Source organism: Hypanus sabinus, chromosome 4, assembly GCF_030144855.1.
Source record: "Hypanus sabinus isolate sHypSab1 chromosome 4, sHypSab1.hap1, whole genome shotgun sequence".
NCBI classification, from domain to species: Eukaryota; Metazoa; Chordata; class Chondrichthyes; order Myliobatiformes; family Dasyatidae; genus Hypanus; species Hypanus sabinus.
Window position 1 is genome coordinate 121,521,701 of NC_082709.1, and position 21,094 is coordinate 121,542,794.

General features: G+C 38.6%; 1 protein-coding gene across 4 annotated transcripts in view; it reads right to left on the minus strand.

The window, feature by feature from the left end:
• The window catches only part of tlr7 (toll-like receptor 7), a 51,421-nt gene that overhangs the window by 20,858 nt on the left and 9,469 nt on the right, over positions 1-21,094 (minus strand). Inside the window, exon 1 of one of the 4 annotated variants that reach the window (XM_059968055.1) lies at positions 7,778-8,205. The exons of 2 other annotated variants lie outside the window; for them this stretch is intronic. In XM_059968055.1, the coding sequence (XP_059824038.1) occupies positions 7,778-7,780 (3 nt within the window). In that variant the 5' untranslated portion in view covers positions 7,781-8,205. Of the gene's footprint in view, positions 1-702; positions 811-7,777; positions 8,206-21,094 lie in introns of those variants that run through there. One more of the 4 variants, XM_059968056.1, reaches the window with a different exon arrangement.

Sequence of the window (21,094 nt, forward strand, 5' to 3'; positions counted from 1 at the left end):
ATGCCCTCAGCCTCAAAGAAAATCAAAATATGTAAAATATGAAGTCATGGATGTGTGCACATAACTAGTCTCATTACTAAGGATGGTAGTGATTGCAAATTGTAATGAAGTGTGTTGGGAGGCAAGGTAAACTACAAAACTGGAGATACAGTATAAATGAGATACAGGAACTGCAAGAAACATGTGAAAATGTCATGATAGATGGTGGAAACCATTAACTTATTATGGGACATTTGGAAGTTATGCAGAGCCTTCATAAAAAAATGCAGAGGGCCTTCACCTGTTCATATGCACAAGCATACAATGGAAAGGGAACCGGAGAAGGTAGACAAGAGACTTATGAGAATGGTGGCATGGGTAAGACTTTCAGTGCAGAAAAATCATCATTTACATTCTTAGATGAGGAAGGGATAGGAGGAGGTTTGGCGAAAACACTCAGAATCAGGATTATTTTTTTCAAATGAATAAAAAGAAACTGCATCCATCGGCAGAATGGTTGTTGATGGGAGAACAGAATTAAAACATTCTACAAAAGTACCGGAGGCAAAGCAGGGAGAAACAAAAAAAAAACAAAAATTTCAACAGTCTGCATTAAGATTCTATTTTCAAAAACAAAAGGGAAAATGAAGATGCTGGAAGTCAAAAATAAAAACAGTAAATACTAGAAATCTGTGTTTTAATCTCAGACCCTAACTGTCATACCATCTGATTTTGGTGAGGGCCAGGTACCCTTATGATTGACGAAGGGTCTCGGCCCGAAATGTCGACAGCGCTTCTCCCTAGAGATGCTGCCTGGCCTGCTGTGTTCCACAAACATTTTGTGTGTGTTGTTGTTTGAATTTCCAGCATCTGCAGATTTCCTCGTGTTTACCCTTATGATTGTGTGATTTTAAACATCAGAGGGGAGTTTGCAATAACACATTCAGTTCAAAGGTGTTTATTATGTGCCAGAGGTTAAAAAAAAATTGAAAAAATGCAAAAGTATTTACAGTGCAAAAACTGGCAAAATAACAAGAATGACAAAAGAGAAAATGCTGATATATTCCATCAGAGCAAACACGAGGAAATCTGCAGATGCTGGAAATTCAAGCAACACACACAAAATGCTGGTGGAACACAGCAGGCCAGGCAGCATCTATAGGGAGAAGCACTGTCGAAGGGTCTCGGCCCAAAACGTCAACAATGCTTCTCCTATAGATGCTGCCTGGCTTGTTGTGTTCCACAAGAATTTTGTGTGTGTTGTATATATTCCATCAGTCCTTTAGGACTACAGCTAGAAAAACATCAGTCTGAAGTAATACACCTTATCATACTGTGTCTGTCTTCCCAACTTACACCAGAATGGCCCTTTAAGCAAGGACCTCCTTAGTCTAGGACAGGGGTCGGCAACCCGCGGCTCCGGAGCCGCATGTGGCTCTTTCATCTCTGTGCTGCAGCTCCCTGTGGCTTTGGAAAATAAATGGTCAGTATTTAATTAAAATGTATTTTATGTTAGTTTGGTAGTTTTTGAAATGTAATTCTAAATTTGAAGATAATGGTGATCTTGTACAATCTAAATAAAACGTGTTTTTGTCACTATTAATATACGTCACCACTGCCAATGCCTGACACCTGCCAGTGCGCGATTTCTTTAATTTTTTGATCCAAGGTAGGCTAACTATGGAGAATTCTAAAAAAAGAAAAGTGACTGAAGAAAACAGAACGTTTAATGTTACGTGGGCAGATTCATTTGCTTTCACTGCTGACGAGACTGGTTTACCGGTATGCTTAATATGCAATGAGAAACTAGCAAATAACAAAAAGTCAAAAGTCGCAAGACAATTCCAGAATAAACACACAGCCTTTGCTCAAAAATATCCGGATGAAGATGTGAGAAAAAAAGCCATTTTGGAACTGATGCGGAAGGTTGATCTGAGCAAAAATCATTTCAAGAAGTGGGTGAAGTCTGGAAAATCAACTACATATGCTAGTTTTGTTACCGCTCAGGAAATCAGGAAATAGTCAGGCACGGGAAGCAGTTTACAGATGGTGAATATATAAAAGAATCTTTCATTAAGATTTCAGAACATCTATTCACGGACTCTAAAAGCAAGAGTGAAATTGTGCAGAAAATCAGGGATATGCCCCTCTCTGCAAAGACTGTCAAAGACAGAAACATAACAATGGCAGAAGACATCACAAGACAGCAAATTAAAGACATCAATTCAGCTGTGGCCTACTCGATTGCCTGTGACAAGTCTAAAGACAAAGGTGATATTGAACAAATAGCGCTGTTCTGCCGGTATGTAAACTCTGCCAGGCCACAGGAAGAAATGATTGAGTTGATACCTCTAAAAGGCCAAACATGGGGGGAGGACATCTGTGAGGCTGTCTTGAATTGTTTAAGAGCCAAAGGAATAAAGACCACCCACCTGGTGTCAGTAGCAACTGATGGGGCACCAAGTATGACATGAGCGCACAAGGGATTTGTGGCTTTACTGCAGAAGTCGCTGGACAGAAAGCTGCTGACTTTTCACTGCATCTTGCACCAAGAGGCACTGTGCGCTCAAACTTTTCCTCCAGAATGCACAGAAGTAATGGATGTTGTCATTCAGATTGTCAATAAAATAATGGCAAAAAGTTTAAATCACCGTCAATTCCGTTTGTTACTGGACGAGCTGGAAAGCGCATATTCTGATCTCCTGCTGCACAACAAAGTCCGGTGGCTGTCCAGAGGGGAGGTGCTGAAACGCTTTGTCGCGTGCCTGGAAGAAATGAAAACTTTCCTGGGCAGCAAAGGGCTCACCTTTCCTGAGCTGGAACAGCCAGTGTGGCTGGAAAAGCTACACTTCATGGTAGACATGACAGCGCACCTGAACACGCTGAACACAGCTCTTCAGGGGAAAGGACGCACAGCCCTGCACATATTGGAGGATGTTTTGGCATTCGAGTGCAAGTTGACAGTGCTTGCCAGAGATTTACAGAAAGGCACATTGTCTCATTTCCCCAATTTGAGAGAGTTCAAACAAGCTCACGACATGATAAATTTGGAGTATTTACATTCTGCAATCATCACAATGCAAACATAATTTGGGAAACGCTTCTGTGATTTCAGAGAGGAAAAAAACACATTATCCATCCCGGTCACTCCCCTAAGCATCGATCCATCCCTACTGAATACGACTGCATTGGCAGATGTGAGTCAACCTGATCTTGAGATGGAACTGGCCGACATAGCCGACAAAGACATATGGGTGTCCAAGTTTAGACGCTTGACAGCGGACCTTGAAGATGTTGCCCGTCAGAAGGCCGTTCTTGCTCAGAATCACAAATGGAGTGATATTAAAAACCTCCCAAAACCGGACAAACTTGTGTTCGAAACATGGAATGCTATCCCCGACATTTATGTAAACATTAAAAAGTATGCACTTGGAGTCCTGTTGATCTTTGGATCCACATATGTATGTGAGCAGGTGTTCTCCAACATGAACTTTATTAAAAACAAACATCGCGCACGCCTCACAGATGACAGCTTGCGATCCTGTGTAAAGATGAAGGTGACGTCATACAGTCCTGATGTCCAGACACTGTGCGCTGAGGTCCAGGAGCAGAAATCCCATTAACCAAGTATGATAAATATTTTACTTGCCTATTATTTTACGTATATTCATATTTTTGCATGGTTCAGTGAAATAGTCCTTTTATTCTTCAGGTTGACAGCTGGCTGACGTTATTTTTGGTTTGCTGCTGGCGGAAAATTTAAGTTCGGCGTTTTTCATAAATACAAGAAGAACTCAAATAGACATTGAGTATTTTACTTAAAAGTAACCTTCAACCCAACGTCTTTTTTTCGGAGTTCAAAATGTTTTTGTTGCATGCAGAAATGTAATTTTGTTTTCTCTGCAGGAGTTAATCGATTTGATAAATGCAACACATTGTAGTTTATTTATACATAGCATAAAGGCAAAAAAATACGTTGTATGCAGTGTTATTTCATTTTAAATGTCAAACTGGTTTTGTGGCTCCAAGTGTTTTCTTTTCTGTGGGAAACGGGTCCAAATGGCTCTTTTAGTGGTAAAGGTTGCCGACCCCTGGTCTAGGAGAAAAGGGCTAGTCATTTCTTTGGAAGGTGGAGGGAGTTGTTATCATGCATCTGAACAATTCCATGAAAACAAAACACAGGAGTTCACATCCTTCTTCACAATGTCAAATGTTCACAAATACATTCATCATAAAAAGATCACAATGACATTGCTCAACCAAAATCTATCAATAATTGGCCACTTTCCAGAAGCCAGCACCCTCCCCATCCCCCAAAACAAACTCTTCCACTGAGCCAGCACAGAGCATGTGCCACCACAAACAGGCACCCCAATTTTAAGACACCCCACCCATCAGTCAGGTCTCCTGTGGAGGAGATTTGTCCTTGCAAAGATGCAATTTGTTCAGATACCTTTTCAGTTTTGATGAGTCTTAAAGCAGGTGATTCTAGCAGTAGGTCAGATTTACTGTTGGAAGCTCATCAAACATTATTTTGTATACAAAGTATTGGTTTACATGTCTTCTTAGGGAATGCTGCACATAGAGGTGTTGAGGGGAATGATAAGGTTGATCGTTTAGCTAAAAATGCTGTTAAAATTCATCTGTGGATATAAACCTTTCGCTCAGCAAATCTTGAGCCTTGCAGGGCTAAGAACTGGGGGTAAATGGTGAGATTTTTGCAAAATGGGCATGAGGGGAGACACCTTTACAGAATACATAAAACGATTGGGTGATGGGAGAAGGGGGTAAGACAAGAAGTGAAAGATTTATATTGACTTGACATGTAATTGGACATATTATGCTTAATTATTCCTTATATCTTGATGGAAAACATCACTCTAGGGTGTGTAGGTTTTGTCATCAGTGTGAAAGAATTGAACACATTCTTCTACAAGGTGAAACATATAAGTTTGAAAGAACTCAAATGCCGGCTTCACTACTATCTTTGGGGGCTGATAGTTTTTATTTAATAACTTCATTAAGTTATGGAAGTGACTTAAATTTAATCACAGTATTGTCCTTCAATATTTACAATCCATAGGAGTAATTTAGTTTTCATTTGATAAAGAACCAGTAGGGGTTTTATTTCCACACTCCAGTCCAGTTGGAGGTAGCAATGCACCTTTCAGTTGGACTGCCAACTGCCATTAAAAGTTAGAAGAAGAGGAAGAAGTCAGGTTCCCTCGCTGAAACTGAAAGCAACAACAAAACGGACGTGGCAGAGAATGCCACAGTCCTGGAGAGTGCAAGTACAAACAAGACTGTCCATGCTGTGTGTTAGCCTAGCATGCACACCTGAGAAGCATAACATCATCACTGCCAGACAGGGACATGAGAACTATGGGGCTACTGGGGAGGGGTGTGGGAGGAGGAAGAAATTACTTGTGGCAGACCTGCTCTGTCATACTGACACAGCAGCCTGAAGCTGCTGTGGAAAGGGGATGTTAGACAAAAGGTCACAGACATAAAAATCAACCCGGATGTCCAGTGTCTGCATTTCTTTTGTTGGCAGTAAGGAGAAATGTCTTTGCAGAGCAAGTTGTTATGATTCAGAATGCAAAAATCTTGATGAAAAGCTGGAGTTTGCAGATGTGTTAGTAGCATTCAGTAGAGGAAGGAAAAAGGGTGTGAAAGATAAATGATCAAAGTTTAAGTAGAAAACATCACTCTAAATCAGTGCGGTCTGAAAAAGCCAACAAGCTTCTCTCCCTCTCTTTCTCTTTCTGTAGCTTGGTTATATCATTGTTTATAATCTTGACAACTTTGAACAGCCATTACTTTTTTCAATCCATCTTCTGAAAAACAAATATGTTCACAAACTCAAGTATATATTTATTTCATATATGATCCACCTGTTGTTGATTTGGGTGAGCCAACTTATATTATCAGTGTTTCAAGATATTTGACTCAACAGATAAAATTTACTAGAATCAGTAAATAGCAACCACCCATTCCATAACTGGGTTTTAAAAGCAGTTCTTCCTGCTTTTTTTTTGGAATTTTGGTGTGAAGTGGAATTAGATTGCCTCAGTCTGGTTCCTTGTGGCTACAAACCTACTGTATAAAGCTGCTCACTAAGATAATAGGAAGGATGAATGGTGGAAAATGGAAAGATGGTACACCAGTGCAGCAAGACTGCTAATAGCATCTGTCTGGATGGACATTGAACCCATGAACACTACCTCAAATATATATCATTTCTGTTGTTTGCATGATTTTAAATCTATTCAATATACATATACTGTATTTGATTTATTTATTTCCTCCTTCTTCTTCTATATTATGTATTGTGTTGAGCTGCTGCTGCTAAGTTAACAAATTTCACGTCACATACCAGTGATAATAAACCTGATTTTGAGTCTGGATGCTGTCTTTTAATGGTGAAAATTGTTTCCAGTGGCAACATGCCACAACTTGATAAACAATAAATTCACCACAAAAATTGTAATAAGTTCCACTTCCATCACTAAATTTATACCCTCTGTTCCAGAAATTTTATTTGCAGTAAAAGTGTGTAAAATAATTAAATATTAAGCAGACCCATGCACAATAAAACTCCAGTTTGGGGCATATATTTAATTTTGCAATAACTTGTGTGCATTCTACTAACTTGAAACCATATTAAAACAGACTCAACTTTAGCTTTTAGAAAAATTCTGAAGAAACTAGATGTCCTGTAAAATGGACTGGAAGGTTTTCAAAATACAAACGGAAATTACGCAATGGCTGAAGAATATTTTGGATTCATCTTATGATAATGCAGAATGCTCACTTGAATCGAATATCCAGCATCTGAAAACACTGTTATCTCTAGTGTCTACAGTATGTTGAGTAAATTATCAAAGATTACAGAACAATATACATTTACACATACTTAATCTGCCTTATTTTATGGAATACATACTGTATCTTTGGCTGATAAATACTTCTATTCTATAATGTATGTTATTATAGGATGGTTATGCACAAAATGATTGTAACAGTGAGTTGTGGATTTGCAAATAGTTTCCAAAAGTCACACACATGAGAGGTGGAACAAATTGCCAATCTGATTAATCAGGAATTTTTTGAAACAAATATTTTCATTTTGTTCTGCAGAGAGACAGCTACCACCATTCCAGTGTTTGATATGTTATTACTTTATAATGAGATCCGGCAGCAAAAATTCTGCAGAACTGAGCAATTGACCATTTTCCTTGTGTTGGTTGAGAAAGCGTGTGTCGGATTGGAAACCAGTTGAAGGCCCAGGAGCCCCACTTTGCCTGTTTGCTATACCCCAATCGATGCACACTTTCCAGCATTAATCACCAACAGGGTTCAACAGTGAGAACTGTGGCTCACTTCCTTATCCTTAAATTGGTTATACTGAGATTAGCAGACATGAATCAGCTCAAGGCAGACCAGGAAGAAATCTGCTTATTTCAACCCCATTCTGAACAGGACCCATCCATCGCAGTACACCGCTCTGTGCTGAAGGTATGGTCATCCTTTAAAATCTCCTTCTTTTACAATATCTTCAGCAATAAATAATTTACGCAAGATAGATTCTACTAAGATGTAAGCTGCTTTCTATGCCAAAGAACCATATGACACAAAAGAGATTACAATTAAAGTGCTGCTTTTAACATTGCTTGAAATTATAGTACAAGTTTCACCCTACATCTTAATATATCTAAAATTTCTGAAATAGAATATATTATATTCAAGCTTCCAAAGAATAACACATGGTAAAAAGTGGAAGTGATACAGCACCTACCATTTTTTTCTGTTGTTCAGGCTTGCAGCTGTTTCATTGGGTTTACATCTTCTTTTAAAGTAAACTTTTAAAGTAAAGTAAATATTTACATATTCTTTGTACAATGGCAGTGCCTTCAGCAATACCTGGTTCTAACAGCAAATGGAATATTTTGTTCTGTCTGTTTCTGTAGATCCGGGAGCAGTTACACCTAGAAGCAAAAGCTGGATAAAGTTTCACATGATCGAGAAGTATGAAAGTGAAACTCAGTAATTGGTTCCGCCTCTCTAAAGATAGCTTAAGAAAACCTCTTGCATTGTTCCTAAACTGTAGCTGCGCATTAGTAATTGTTCGTAATGTTCATTCTATTTTGTGCATTTTACTCACCTGTTACCAATTGTTATTTCTGTTTCTGCTTGAAATCAATCAAGGAATATCAAACTGCTGGCAGTAACTTGGTGCTTTATCTTATCTGTAACAAAACTGAACAGTTTTGTCATAGAAGAAGAATGTTGAAAAATATTATTCTATATGTAGCATATCAGACTACCTGGGGAATTGGAAGTGAAAGGATTTTGCTAAGAAAAAGTTAAATAGATATTCTGCAGAGTAAATAATTGGATGTTAATAAATAGTGTGGTCTTGTTTTCATTTTGGAATCAAGGAGATTATAGAAAAGACATATTTACTGAGAAGTTAGGAATGTTTGTGATGGGGAAAAATGTTTTGATTAGAGAAGTTAAGTTATGTAGGAGGAGATATACCATAAACACTGGGATAGACCAGCCATTGAAACACACACAATTAATTACTAAATAAATTGGAAATTGTAACTTGTTAAAAGATGAATCCTGTAAAAAAAATGTTATATTTAAGATCCTGCTTAAGTTTTTGTAAAAATAAGTTGTAAAATAGTTTAGATGCTCAGCATTTCAGCTACTTTTTGTAGAGTGAAAACTGAGTAAATGTTTCACATCGGTAACCTTCATGAGAATTCGACCATGGAGGAAGGTTATTGACCTAAGATGCTTTTTTTAAATTTTTTTAATTGAATTTTCAAATAGGTTACAGAAAGAAAAAAACATTATCAACCCTCCCCCCCCTCCCCTTAACCCCTCCCCCTTAACATAGCCCAATAGAAAAAAAAGAGAAAAAAGAAAGAAAGAAAGAATGCCTGGATATGGGAAGATCCCCACATGCTCCATGGAGTTCATAATAGCTTTAATATGTATATTTATTTCTTTCCCCAGATAACCAATAATTTTATCTTCGGAGCATCTATATATTTAATTCTATTTTTTTAAATAAGGGCGCCAAATTTTCAGAAATATTTCATATTTATCTCTTAAATTATAAGTATTTTTTTCAAGTGGAATGCAACTAAAAATTTCATTCTTCCAACGATCTATACTTAAGTATGAACCCGATTTCCAAGTAACTGCAATAGCCTTTTTGGCTTCTGCCAATGCAATTTTTATGAATTCTTTCTGATATTTATTCAATTTGGATTTCGATTTTATCCCTTCAATATCGCCTGGATTATGTGGAAGTTGTATTCTAATAATTTGTTCCAGTAAAACTCTTAAATTTGTCCAAAAAGGTTGAATTTTAAAACAGGACCAAGTAGAGTGTAAAAAAGTACCAATTTCTTGATTACATCGAAAACATTGATCTGATAAATTTGAGTTTAATCTATATATTTTTTGTGGTGTAATATACATTTGATGTTAAAAGTTATATTGTACTAATCTTAGTTGAACATTTATTGTATTTGTCATACTGTCAAAACATAATCTTGACCAACTTGTTTCATCAATTTTAATATTCAAATTAGTTTCCCATTTTTGTCTTGACTTATGAATTCCTTGTTTAATTGCCTGTTTCTGAATCAAATTATGCATACCAGAAATATATTTTTTAAATTTTCCTTTATGAATTAAAGATTCTATTTCATTAGGTTTCGACAATAACATTCTTTGACCCAGTTTATCTCTTAAATAAGCCCTTAATTGGAAATAACAAAAAAGAGTGTTATTTGATATTTTATATTTATTCTTTAATTGGTCAAATGACACTAATATACCTCCTGCAAAACAGTTATATATCTAATCCCTTTATGAAACCAGTTATATAAAAGTTGATTATCCGTTGTAAAAGGGATAAGTTTATTTTGAATTAAAGGTCTCTTTGCTAATAAAGATTTCTTTATCTCATCATCAACATTTATCTTATTCCATAAAAAAATCAAATGTTTTTGTATCGGAGATTCTTTCTTTTCCCGTATCCATTTAGATTCCCATTTATATATAACATTTTCTGGTATATTTTCTCCTATTTTGTCTAATTCTATTCTAATCCATACCGGTTTATCTTCATCAAAAAAGATGCAATAAATCTAAGTTGATTTGCTTTGTAATAATTCTTAAAATTTAGTAATTGTAACCCTCCTAGGTCAAATTTCCATGTCAATTTTTCCAACGATATTCTTGACATCTTACTTTTCCAAAGAAATTTCCTCACACATTTATTTAACTCTTGAAAAAATTTCTGCAGTAATTGTATTGGTAGTGTTTGGAATAAATATTGTAATCTAGGAAATATATTCATTTTTACAGCATTGACTCTACCTATTATTGTTATTGGTAACATCATCCATTTATCAAGATCCTCTTGAATTTTTTTAATAATGGCAAATAATTTAATTTATATAAATTCTTTATATCATTATCAACTCTTATACCTAAGTACTTTATACCATTTATTGGCCATCTAAATTGAGTTAATAATCAACATTGACTATAATCTCCTTTAGTAAGGGGCAGAATTTCACTTTTATCCCAAATTATTTTGTACCCTGATATTTTCCCATATTCTTCTAATCTAGAAGATAATTTACACAACAAATGCAATGGGTTAGTTAGATAAATCAGAACATCATCAGCAAATGAGAATCTTATATTCCTCCTGATTAACTCTGAAAGCCATAATATCTGAGTCAGTTCTAATTAATTCAGCTAATGGTTCTATTGCCAACACAAATAAAGCAGGTGATAATGGACAACCTTGTCTTGTTGACCTTGTTAATTGAAATGATGTTGAAATTTGGCCATTTGTCACCACTTTAGCTTTGGGGTTAGTATTTAAGGTTTTAATCCATTTTATAAAAGATACTCCTAATCCATATTTTTCCAATACCTTAAATTAAAAAACCCATTCCAAGCTATCAAATGCTTTTTCTGCGTCCAAAGCAACTGCCACACTCACTTCTTCCCTCTTTTGTGCCAAATGAATTATGCTAAGTAACTGAGTTACATTATCTGCCGATTGTCTATTTTTAATAAATCCTGTTTGGTCCACGTGTATTAATTTTGGTAAGTATTTAGATAATCTATTAGATAAAATCTTTGCTATTATTTTATAGTCCTTGTTCAACAAAGAAATAGGTCTATATGATGTTGGCTTTAAAAGATCTCTGTCTTTTTTTGGCAACACTATTAAAATAGCTGTCGAAAAAGATTCTGGAAGTTGATGTGTTCTTTCTGCTTGGTGTATTAGCTCCATAAAAGGAGGAATTAATAAATCTTTAAACTTTTTGTAAAATTCAGGTGGGAAACCATTTTCTCCTGGAGATTTATTACTCTGAAGTGATCCTAGAGCTTCTTCAACCTCTTTTAATGTAAAAGGCACATCTAATCCTTTCTGTTCTTTCAGACCTAAGATGTTAACTTTACTCCTTTCGCTACAGATGCTGCTTGACCTACTGAGTGTTTCTAACATTTTATGTTTTAATTTCAGATTTACCATTAACTTTTTATTTTGGAACAGGTTTTCTCATTATTTATCCATAAGAGGATATTAGAAAAGGTGTGTTATAGGCTTTGACAGATACTTAGCTCAGAACAAAGGATAGTGACAAATAGATTGGATAAAGAATTTGCCAGCATAGCATTTTGACAGTAGAGGAGGCCATAGATAGACATATCAGAATGGGAATGGGAGACCGTTTTGCTGAACACCTACGCTCTGTCCGCCAGAGAATGCAGGATCTCCCAGTGGTCACACATTTTAATTCAACGTCCCATTCCCATTCTGATATTTCTATCCATGGCCTCCTCTACTGTCAAGATGAAGCCACATTCAGGTTGGAGGAACAACACCTTATATTCCATCTGGGTAGCCTCCAACCTGATGGCATGAACATTGATTTCTCTAACTCTGTTAATGCCCCTCCTCCCCTTCTTACCCCATCCCTGATTTATATATTTCCCCCTCCTTTTTTTCTCTCTCTGCCCATCACTCTTTGCTTGATCGCCATCTCCCTCTGGTGCTCCCCTCCCCCTTTGTTTCTCCCTAGGCCTCCCATCCCATGATCCTTTCCTTTCTCTAGCTCTGTATCCCTTTTGCCAATCACCTTTCCAGCTCTTAGTTTCACTCCACCCCCTCCGGTCTTCTCCTATCATTTTGGATTTCCCTCTCCCCCTCCTACTTTCAAATCTCTTACTATCTATTCTTTCAGTTAGTCCTGATGAAGGGTCTTGGCCCAAAACGTCGACAGTTTCTTCCTATAGATGCTGCCTGGCCTGCTGCATTCCACCAGCATTTTGTGTGTGTTGATCCAATAAACTAGCTACTTTATTCACATAGCAACATTAGTCTTAGCAACTCCAATTTTGATTTTCTTTTGCAAAGGATCCACATTCACCACACATTATGAACTTATTCTAAAGATCAATAATCTCCTAGAAAAAAGATTTCTGCGTCTTAATCTCTCCTAAAATATTAAGAGTGAATGTAATTTTTATAATTCTGTCCAAAGTCTTGTAAATAACATTACAGCCTCATAGAGGGATCAGAAGTGGAGAGAGTGAGCAGTTTCAAGTTGCTGGGTGTCAAGATCTCTGAGGACCTAATCTGATCACAACATATCGATGCAGTTTTAAAGAAGGCAAGACAGTAACTATACTTCATTGGGAGTTTGAAGAGATTCGGAATGTCAACAAATACACTCAAAAACTTCTATAGATGAACCAAGGGGAGCATTCTGACAGGCTGCATCACTGTCTGGTATGGGGGGGGGGGGGGGGGCTACTGCACAGGACCAAAAGAGACTGCAGAAGGTTGTAAATTTAGTCAGCTCCATCTTGGATACTAACCTACAAAGTACCCAGGACATCTTCAAGGAGTGGTGTCTCAGAAAGGCAGTGTCCATTATTAAGGATCTCCAGCACCCAGGGCATGCCCTTTCTCACTGTTACCATCAGGAAGGAGATACAGAAGCCTGAAGGCACACACTCAGCGATTCAGGAACAGCTTCTTCCTCTCTGCCATCCGATTCCTAAATGGACACTACCTCATTTTAAAAATATATATTATTTCTGTTTTTAGCACAATTTTTAATCTACTCAATAAACGTATACTGTAATTGATTTATTTATTTATTTATTATTATTTTTCTTCTATATTCTGTATTGCATTGAACGGCTGCTGCTAAGTTAACAAATTTCACAACACATGCTGGTGATAATAAACCGGATAGTGAGTCTGATTCTGATTGCTCTTCATTTTATAATGGAGGTATTTGATTAATCATTCTACATTCTGTCTCTTTCTCCCACATTCACTACCTCCATTGTTTGCTCTCATAATGCTACTGTCTGCATTAGTGCTTCCAAAATACATCAGATTCAGTTTGGTCTAGTATGCCCTTTTATTGTGGTTAACGTTGCCCTTGTCTAGCTGTTCTCCATTTCCTGTAAGATCATTAACTCTTTCCTCTTCACCATTACCTTTAACTACACTTTCCAGACCACCAGCTTCCACATTCAGTAGAAGATCAACCACCACATGTCACTACCCACACAATGACCACCACACCTTCTGACTTCCTCCAATAACTCCATGGCCACCTGGGCTAATCCTAATCACCCAAAACTGCCTTTTGCCTTGGCAGTATCCTGGATAAATGCAGGCCATGTAATGCCTGAGTTTTTCTTTCTGCCATTCCGCACTACTGAGTACCATAGAGACTCCTTAATTTGAACAGCACATCCCCTTTGTTTCACTGTTTTATGGATTCATAATGTGAACTTTTCTCTTCAGATGTACGTAGAAGATGTGCTTATTTTTTCAATCTGTGCTGGCTTTACACTAAAGTTTTAAAACATATTTGGTTAGATGTTAGATGTGGCAGGGTGTACTGCTACAATAGTTTCTATGTTTTTAGGAATTAGTCTGCTCCTAATTACCACACTTATACACCTCTTATTGAAAATTATATAATCATATAATAATTACAGCACAGAAACAGGCCATCTCGGCCCTTCTAGTCCGTGCCGAATGCTTAGTACTACATCTCTTCTTTAAAATGTTTTTTTTCTCATTGCTGGTTCTGTTGATGCCTCTCCAGCAAAGCACATCGGGTTAATGTTTGACTTTACACCCACTGGGAGGTCAGCGTCAAGCCATCAATGACACACTCACAGTTCTCTTTGAAAGATCTTTAAGATTATCAAAGTGTTTGATGGATAAATATAAAGATGTTTCAACTTGCAGACAAGGCCTTAAATAAATTATAGTTCATGCTTGCAAATAATAGAAAAGAATAGAAAATTAAGGGAAACCTCTTTTCCTAGAGTAGTTTGAACTTTGAACATTATTTTCACAAGGAGAAATTGAAGGCAAATTCTTATGATTTTGAATTACTTTAATCACATCATCTTTTAATCACTTCCCTAAGAGTATTTCCATCATCTTCATTCTTGCATTGACATCCATTTTCTCATTCCTTTGGAGCACACTCCAAGACTTCAGCGCCTTTCCAGGTGTGTGGTGACCAGTTATGAATGAATTTGGTAACTTTTGCCTTTGTTGATAAATCCAAGGCACACGTAACTTTTTTGAAGTCTTTGCATTTGTTGAGCTATCTTCACAAAGCGGTGTTCATACACCCAGGGTCTCTCAGGCTCTCTTCTAATATATTGTTTATATTGATCATTCTTCCTGTGACATTAAATTAAGCCCTGCACCATTCTATTCATTTCACCACAATGTTATTGTTCTCTAGTTTCCTAGTTTCATGAAATTATGCTGCAAATATCTGTATTAAAGCTATCAATGTATATGAGAAAGGGCAATGATCCTAACACGATAGTGAAACAATACTGTTGATATCTATTAAATCAGGATACAATTATTCTGCCTCATTCTCTATTTTCCATCTAATAATTAATCTTGTATCTCAATGCCATTGTCCTATTAAACTCACAGGCTTCAACCCAGCAAATAATTCTATCACATTTTCTTTATCAAATACCTTATAAGAATCCTTTTTCCTCACCATTAATTTCAATGATATTGTCAACCCTGTGTACCATGTTTTATTCATAATAAAATTTGTTCATGAAAATACAGCAAATTTATTTTGATTTGAAAAAGGGAAGTTAATGAATAGATTACATATAATATAGGAGTGGTTGTGAAGAGTAACATTTAATGATCTTTAAATAGCATTGCTTTAAGTATTCAAATAATTTTTTCATGAACAGTTTTCCCACATTATACCAGTAGGTGGTAGTATTATTACATTAAAGATTATACTTTTTTCAACAGTAAGTTAGATATGGCCCTTGTGGCTAAAAAGATCAGGGGGTATGGAGAGAAAGCAGGTACAGGGTTCTGAGTTGGATGATCAGCCATGATCATACTGAATGGCAGTGCAGGCTCGAGGGGCCAAGTGGCCTACTCCTGCACCTATTTTCTATGTTTCTCTCCATGGGTACTGGGGTGAGGGAGAGGTCAATGTAGATCTGGCAGGCTCACCCAAAGACGGGCAGGAGGACCTTGATGGGATGGGCTAGTTAGAAAGGTGGTGTGGCTTTGACGTGCACCTGAGGCAAGAAGTCAGCGTTCTCAGTGCCACCCCAAATGCTCTGTCTCCACTTGATAAACCAGGGAGTCCAAGTTACTTGAACTTTAAACTCACTATATATCAAGGTTGAAAATGAATTACATACGCACAGTGGTGCAGCTAATAGAATTGCAGAAATAACAGTTCAGAACATCTTTCAAGAGGGTGAACCCTTGCAGGGTGACAGATCCAGACGGCGTTCCTGTTCAGCTCAGAGAACCTGTGCCAACAAATTGGCAGGTGCATTCAAAGACATCTTCAATCTCTCATTGCTACAGTTGGAAGTTCCTACCTGCTTCAAAAGGGAAACAATCATCAGTACCCAAGAAGATCAGTGTGAGCTGCCTTAATGACTATCATACAGTGGCACTCACACATCTACAGTGCTGAAGTGCTTTGAGAGGGCGGTTATGGCTACAGCGAACTCCTGTCTAAGTAAGGACCTGGACGCACTGCAAGTTGCCTATTGCCACAATAGGTCAACGATGGATGTGATCTCATTGGCTCTTTAAGTGGCTTTGGATCACCTGGACAATAGTAATATTTACAGCAGCCTACTGTTCACTGATTACAGTTCAGTGTTTAACACAATCATAGAAACTTAGAAAACCTACAACACAATACAGGCCCTTCAGCCCACAAAGCTGCACTGAACATGTCCTTACCTTAGAACTACCTAGGCTTTACCCATAGTCCTCTATTTTTCTAAGCTCCATGTATCCATCCAGGAGTCTCTTAAAAGACCCTATCGTTTCCTCCTCCACCGCTGCCAGCAGCCCATTCCACGCATTCACCACTCTGCGTAAAAAACTTACCCCTGACATCTTCTCTGTACCTACTTCCAAGTACCTTAAAACTATACCCTCTCATGCTAGCCATTTCAGCCCTGGGAAAAAGGCTCTGACTATCCATACGATCAATGCCTCTCATTATCTTGTACACCTATAGAGGTATACAATCACTCCTACAGTTCTGATCAAAAAGCTCCAAAACCTGGACCTCTGTACCTCTCTCTGCAACTGGATCCTTGACTTCCTCACTGGAAGACCACAGTCTGTGTGGATCAGAAATAATATCTCCACCTCACTGATAATCAACACTGATGCACCTCGAGGACATGTGCTTAGCCCACTACGTTACTATCTCTACAGCCATGATTGTGTGGCTAGGTGCAGCTGATGACACAACCATAGTTGGCAGAATTTCAGTAGGTGACGACAAGGCGTACAGGAGTGAAATAGATCAGCTGATTGATTGGTGTCACAGCAACAACCCTGCACTCAAGGTGGACTCCAGAAAGGGCAAGACAAGGGAATGTACAACAGTCAGAGGGATCAGAAGTGGAAAGGGTGAGCAATTTCAAATTCCTGGGTGTCAATATCTAACCTGAGCCCAACACATGAAAACAATTACAAGGAAGACACGACAGTGGTTATGTTTCATTAGGAGCTTGAACTGATTTGGTTTGTCACCAAAGGTACAGAGCAAATTTCTATAGATATATCATGGAGAGCATCCTAACTGGCTGCATTACTGTCTGATGTGAGGGGAGGGGGCACTGCCCAGGATCGAAATAAGCTGCAGGAAGTTGTAACCCTAGTCAGCTCCATCATGGGCTCCTGCTTCCTCAGCAACCAGGATATCTTCAAAAGGCAATGCCTCAAAATGGTGGCATCCATCATTAAGGACCCTCATCACCCAGGGCATCCCTTCTACTCATTGCTACCATAAGCGAGGAGGTACAGGAGCCTGAAGGCACAAACTCAATGATTCAGGAATAGCTTCTTCCCCTCTGCCGTCAGATTTCTGAATGATCATTGAACCCATTAACACTACTATCTCACTACAGTACTTCCTTTTCTATTTGCACTATATTTATCTTTTTAATTGTATATGTGTGCAAATTATGTACTTTCTGCTGTAATTTACAGTTTTTATCATCTATTGCAATGTACTGCTGCTACATAACAACAAATTTTATGACATACACCAGTGATTTTAAACTTGATTTTGAGCTCAGGTACTGTCTGCGTGAAGTTTGCACATTCTTCCAGTGGGTTCCCTCTGGGTGCTCTGGTTTCCTCCCACAAATCAAAGATTTGCTAGTTGGGAGGTTAATTGGCTGCTGTAAGTTATCTAGGTTGGGAAGTAAATTATCCTTGATGTGTAGCTGAATGCTGGAATTAGGAAGGAGTTGACAAGATGTCAGGAGAATAAAAAAGGATTCATATAGGATTAATGTAAATGGGTAGTTGATAGTCAATGCAGACTCAATGAGTCTGTACTGTACCTTTTTATGACTACAGGACTCCAAGATTTCTTAGACAGTCCCTTGGGATCAATGGTGACTATCATTTCCATTCTGTAGGTTCTGAAATGGCAAATGAGGCCGGTGCTTAAAGGGCTGTGAGGGCGGGTGGTTGTGAGGTGGGTGTGATTCTTCCTTCTCATGTGTTGGCCTTCCGTGCTCTCCTGATACATGGTTTGGAGCTTCTCAGTAACATCCTGAATGCTCCCTCTCCATTTTGGACGATCCTGGCCCAAGTGTCAATGGGTGTGTGATAATTTTAAAAAGAGGTCTTAAGAACGTTAAACAATAGATAATAGGTGCAGGAGGCCATTTGGCCCTTCGAGCCAGCTGCGCCATTCACTGTGATCATGGGTGATCATCCACAATCAGTACCCTGTTCCTGCCTTCTTCCCATATCCCTTGACTCTGCTATCTTTAAGAGCTCTATCTTAAGAGCTCTTTCTTGAAAGCATCCAGAGAATTGGCCTCCACTGCCATCTGAGGAAGAGCATTCCACAAATCCATAACTCTCTGGGTGAAAAAGTTTTTCCTCAACTCCATCCTAAATGACCTACCCCTTATCCTTAAACTGTGGCCTCCGGTTCTGGACTCCCCCAACATCGGGAATATGTTTCCTGCCTCTAACGTGTCCAATCCCTTAATAATCTGATATGTTTCAATCAGATCTCCTCTCATCCTTCTAAATTCCAGTGTATACAAACCCAGTCGCTCCAATCTTTCAACATATGACAGTCCCGCCATCCCAGGAATTAACCTCATGAACCTATGCTACACTCCCTCAATAGCAAGAATGTCCTTCCTCAAAGTTGGAAATCTTTTCCATTGTTGTCCTTCTTATAGTTTATTTATTGTGAAGAGCTTGGAAAATAAATCTTTTTTCTGCAGCCTAATTTCAAGCACGCAACGACAAGGCTGCTCAACATGGCTGACTTAGTGTAATTAGGCTCTCAGTTGCTAATGTTGGGGTACTTATCCTTCCAGTGCATTTAGAGTGCTGTACAGGAACAGCATTCCTGGACCTTTCCAGTGACTTGAGACGCCTGCTGTTGGTAGGGCAGGATTCCAAAGCATCCAGGAGGGTAGGGATCACTGCTGCCACGTAGACCAGTAGTTTTAGGTCAGGACTGAATTCTTGATAATCAAATAATCATCTCTTCAATCAAGTGGCTGCAGTGCTGACATCATCAGTACCTGGCTCTAGTAGCTGGTGGCTCCAGATACGTGAAAAGATCTCTATGCTTTTCCGGGTCTCAGGAGGAGCGCAGCATTTAGAGGGTTGTAGTTAGAGGACAGCCTTTAGGGGCTGCTTTAAGAGGTAGAGTTAAACGATTGCATTTGGATATCATCAGGGAGATGTATCAGAAGTGGCCTGAAAGGACTGAGTGAGGGGACAGCATACAGCATTAAGGAATAGTGTGTGTGTGTGTGTGTGTGTGTGTGTGTGTGTGTGTGTGTGTGTGTGTGTGTGTGTGTGTGTGTGTGTGTGTGTGTGTGTAGGGGGGGTGCTACATTTTGGAGCTGTGTTACTGGGCAGAGTTAGAAAGCAGCATTGAGGAACTGTGTAAGAGGGCAGTACTGCGAAGGACTGTTATGGGGCAGTGCTGAGGTCTGTACTGGGGCAAAGTTAAGGGCAGTGTCAGATCTCTTTTATAGTCAGTATATTCAGTGTCATCTGCAATACCAATATCAATGCTCGTGTTAGGAATAATTAATGCATTGTAAGGCAAATGAAGGCAGAATTTCTGCAATAAATGGTATGGCCCTCAGTGACCTATGGGTGCAGGTACATAATTCCATTAAATAGAAACACAGGTAGATCTGAAAAGATGGCATTTTACATGATTGTCTTCAGCTGTCAGAATACCTAGGCATTGGTAAAGCCACATTCAGAGTACTGTGTACATTGTTTGTCACCTTACCATAGAAAGAATGTTATTAAATTAGAGATGGTACAAAAAAGATCTAGGAGGATGATATTGGAATGAAGGGTTTGGATTATATGAAGAAGGCTAGGACTTTATTCACTGCAGTGTAGGAGGCTGAAGGGTGATCTTATAGAGGTTTATAAAGTTACCTTATGCAAGAGATAAGTTGAATACCCAAACTCCTTTCCCGAGGGTGGGGTAATCCAAAACCTGAGGCCATAAATTTAAGGTGAGAGGGGAAAAATTAAAAGGCACTTGAAGGGAAACTTTTTCACACAGAGGGTGTTGAGTATTTGTTCTAGACTGCAAGGGGAAGTGATAGAGGCAGGTGTAATTATGGCATTTAAAAATTATTCGGACAGTTGCATGGAGAAAAAATAGTAGAGAAGTATGGGCCAAGTGGGAATAGCTCAGTTAGGTAACTTGGTCAGCGTGAATGAGTTGAGTCAGTAGCCTGTTTCCATGATGTATAGCTTTATGATTCATTGATTTATATACACATAAATATACATGGAGGGCTGTCAGAGGTTACAATGGGACATTGATAGGATGCAAAACTGGGCTGAGAAGTGGCATATGAGTTCAACCAAGGTGAGTGTAAGTTGGTTCATTTTGGTAGGTCAAATATGATGACAGAATATAGTATTAATTTTAAGACTCTTGACAGTGTGGAGGATCAGAGGGATCTTGGGGTCCGAGTCCATGGTACACTCAAAGCTGCTGCGCAGGTTGACTCTGTGGTTAAGAAGGCCTATGGTGCATTGGCTTTCATCAATCAGGGGATTGGGTTTAGGAGCCGAGAGGTAATGTTGCAGCTACATAGGACCCTGGTCAGACCTCACTTGGAATACTGTGCTCAGTTCTGGTCACCTCACTACAGGAAGGAAGTGGGAACCATAGAAAGGGTGCAGAGATTTACACGGATGTTGCCTGAATTGGAGAGGTGCCTTATGAGAATAGGTCGAGTGAACTTGGCCTTTTCTCCTTGGAGTGACGGAGGATGAGAGGTGACCTGATAGAGGGGTATAGAGGTGGATAGTCAGAGGCTTTTCCCCAGGGCAGAAATGGCTAGCACTAGAGGGCATAGTTTTAAGGTGTTTGGATGTAGGTACCGAGATATCAAGGGTAAGTTTTCTTTTAAGCAGAGACTTGTGAGTGCGGGGAATAGGCTGCCGGTGACTGTGGTGGAGGCAGAT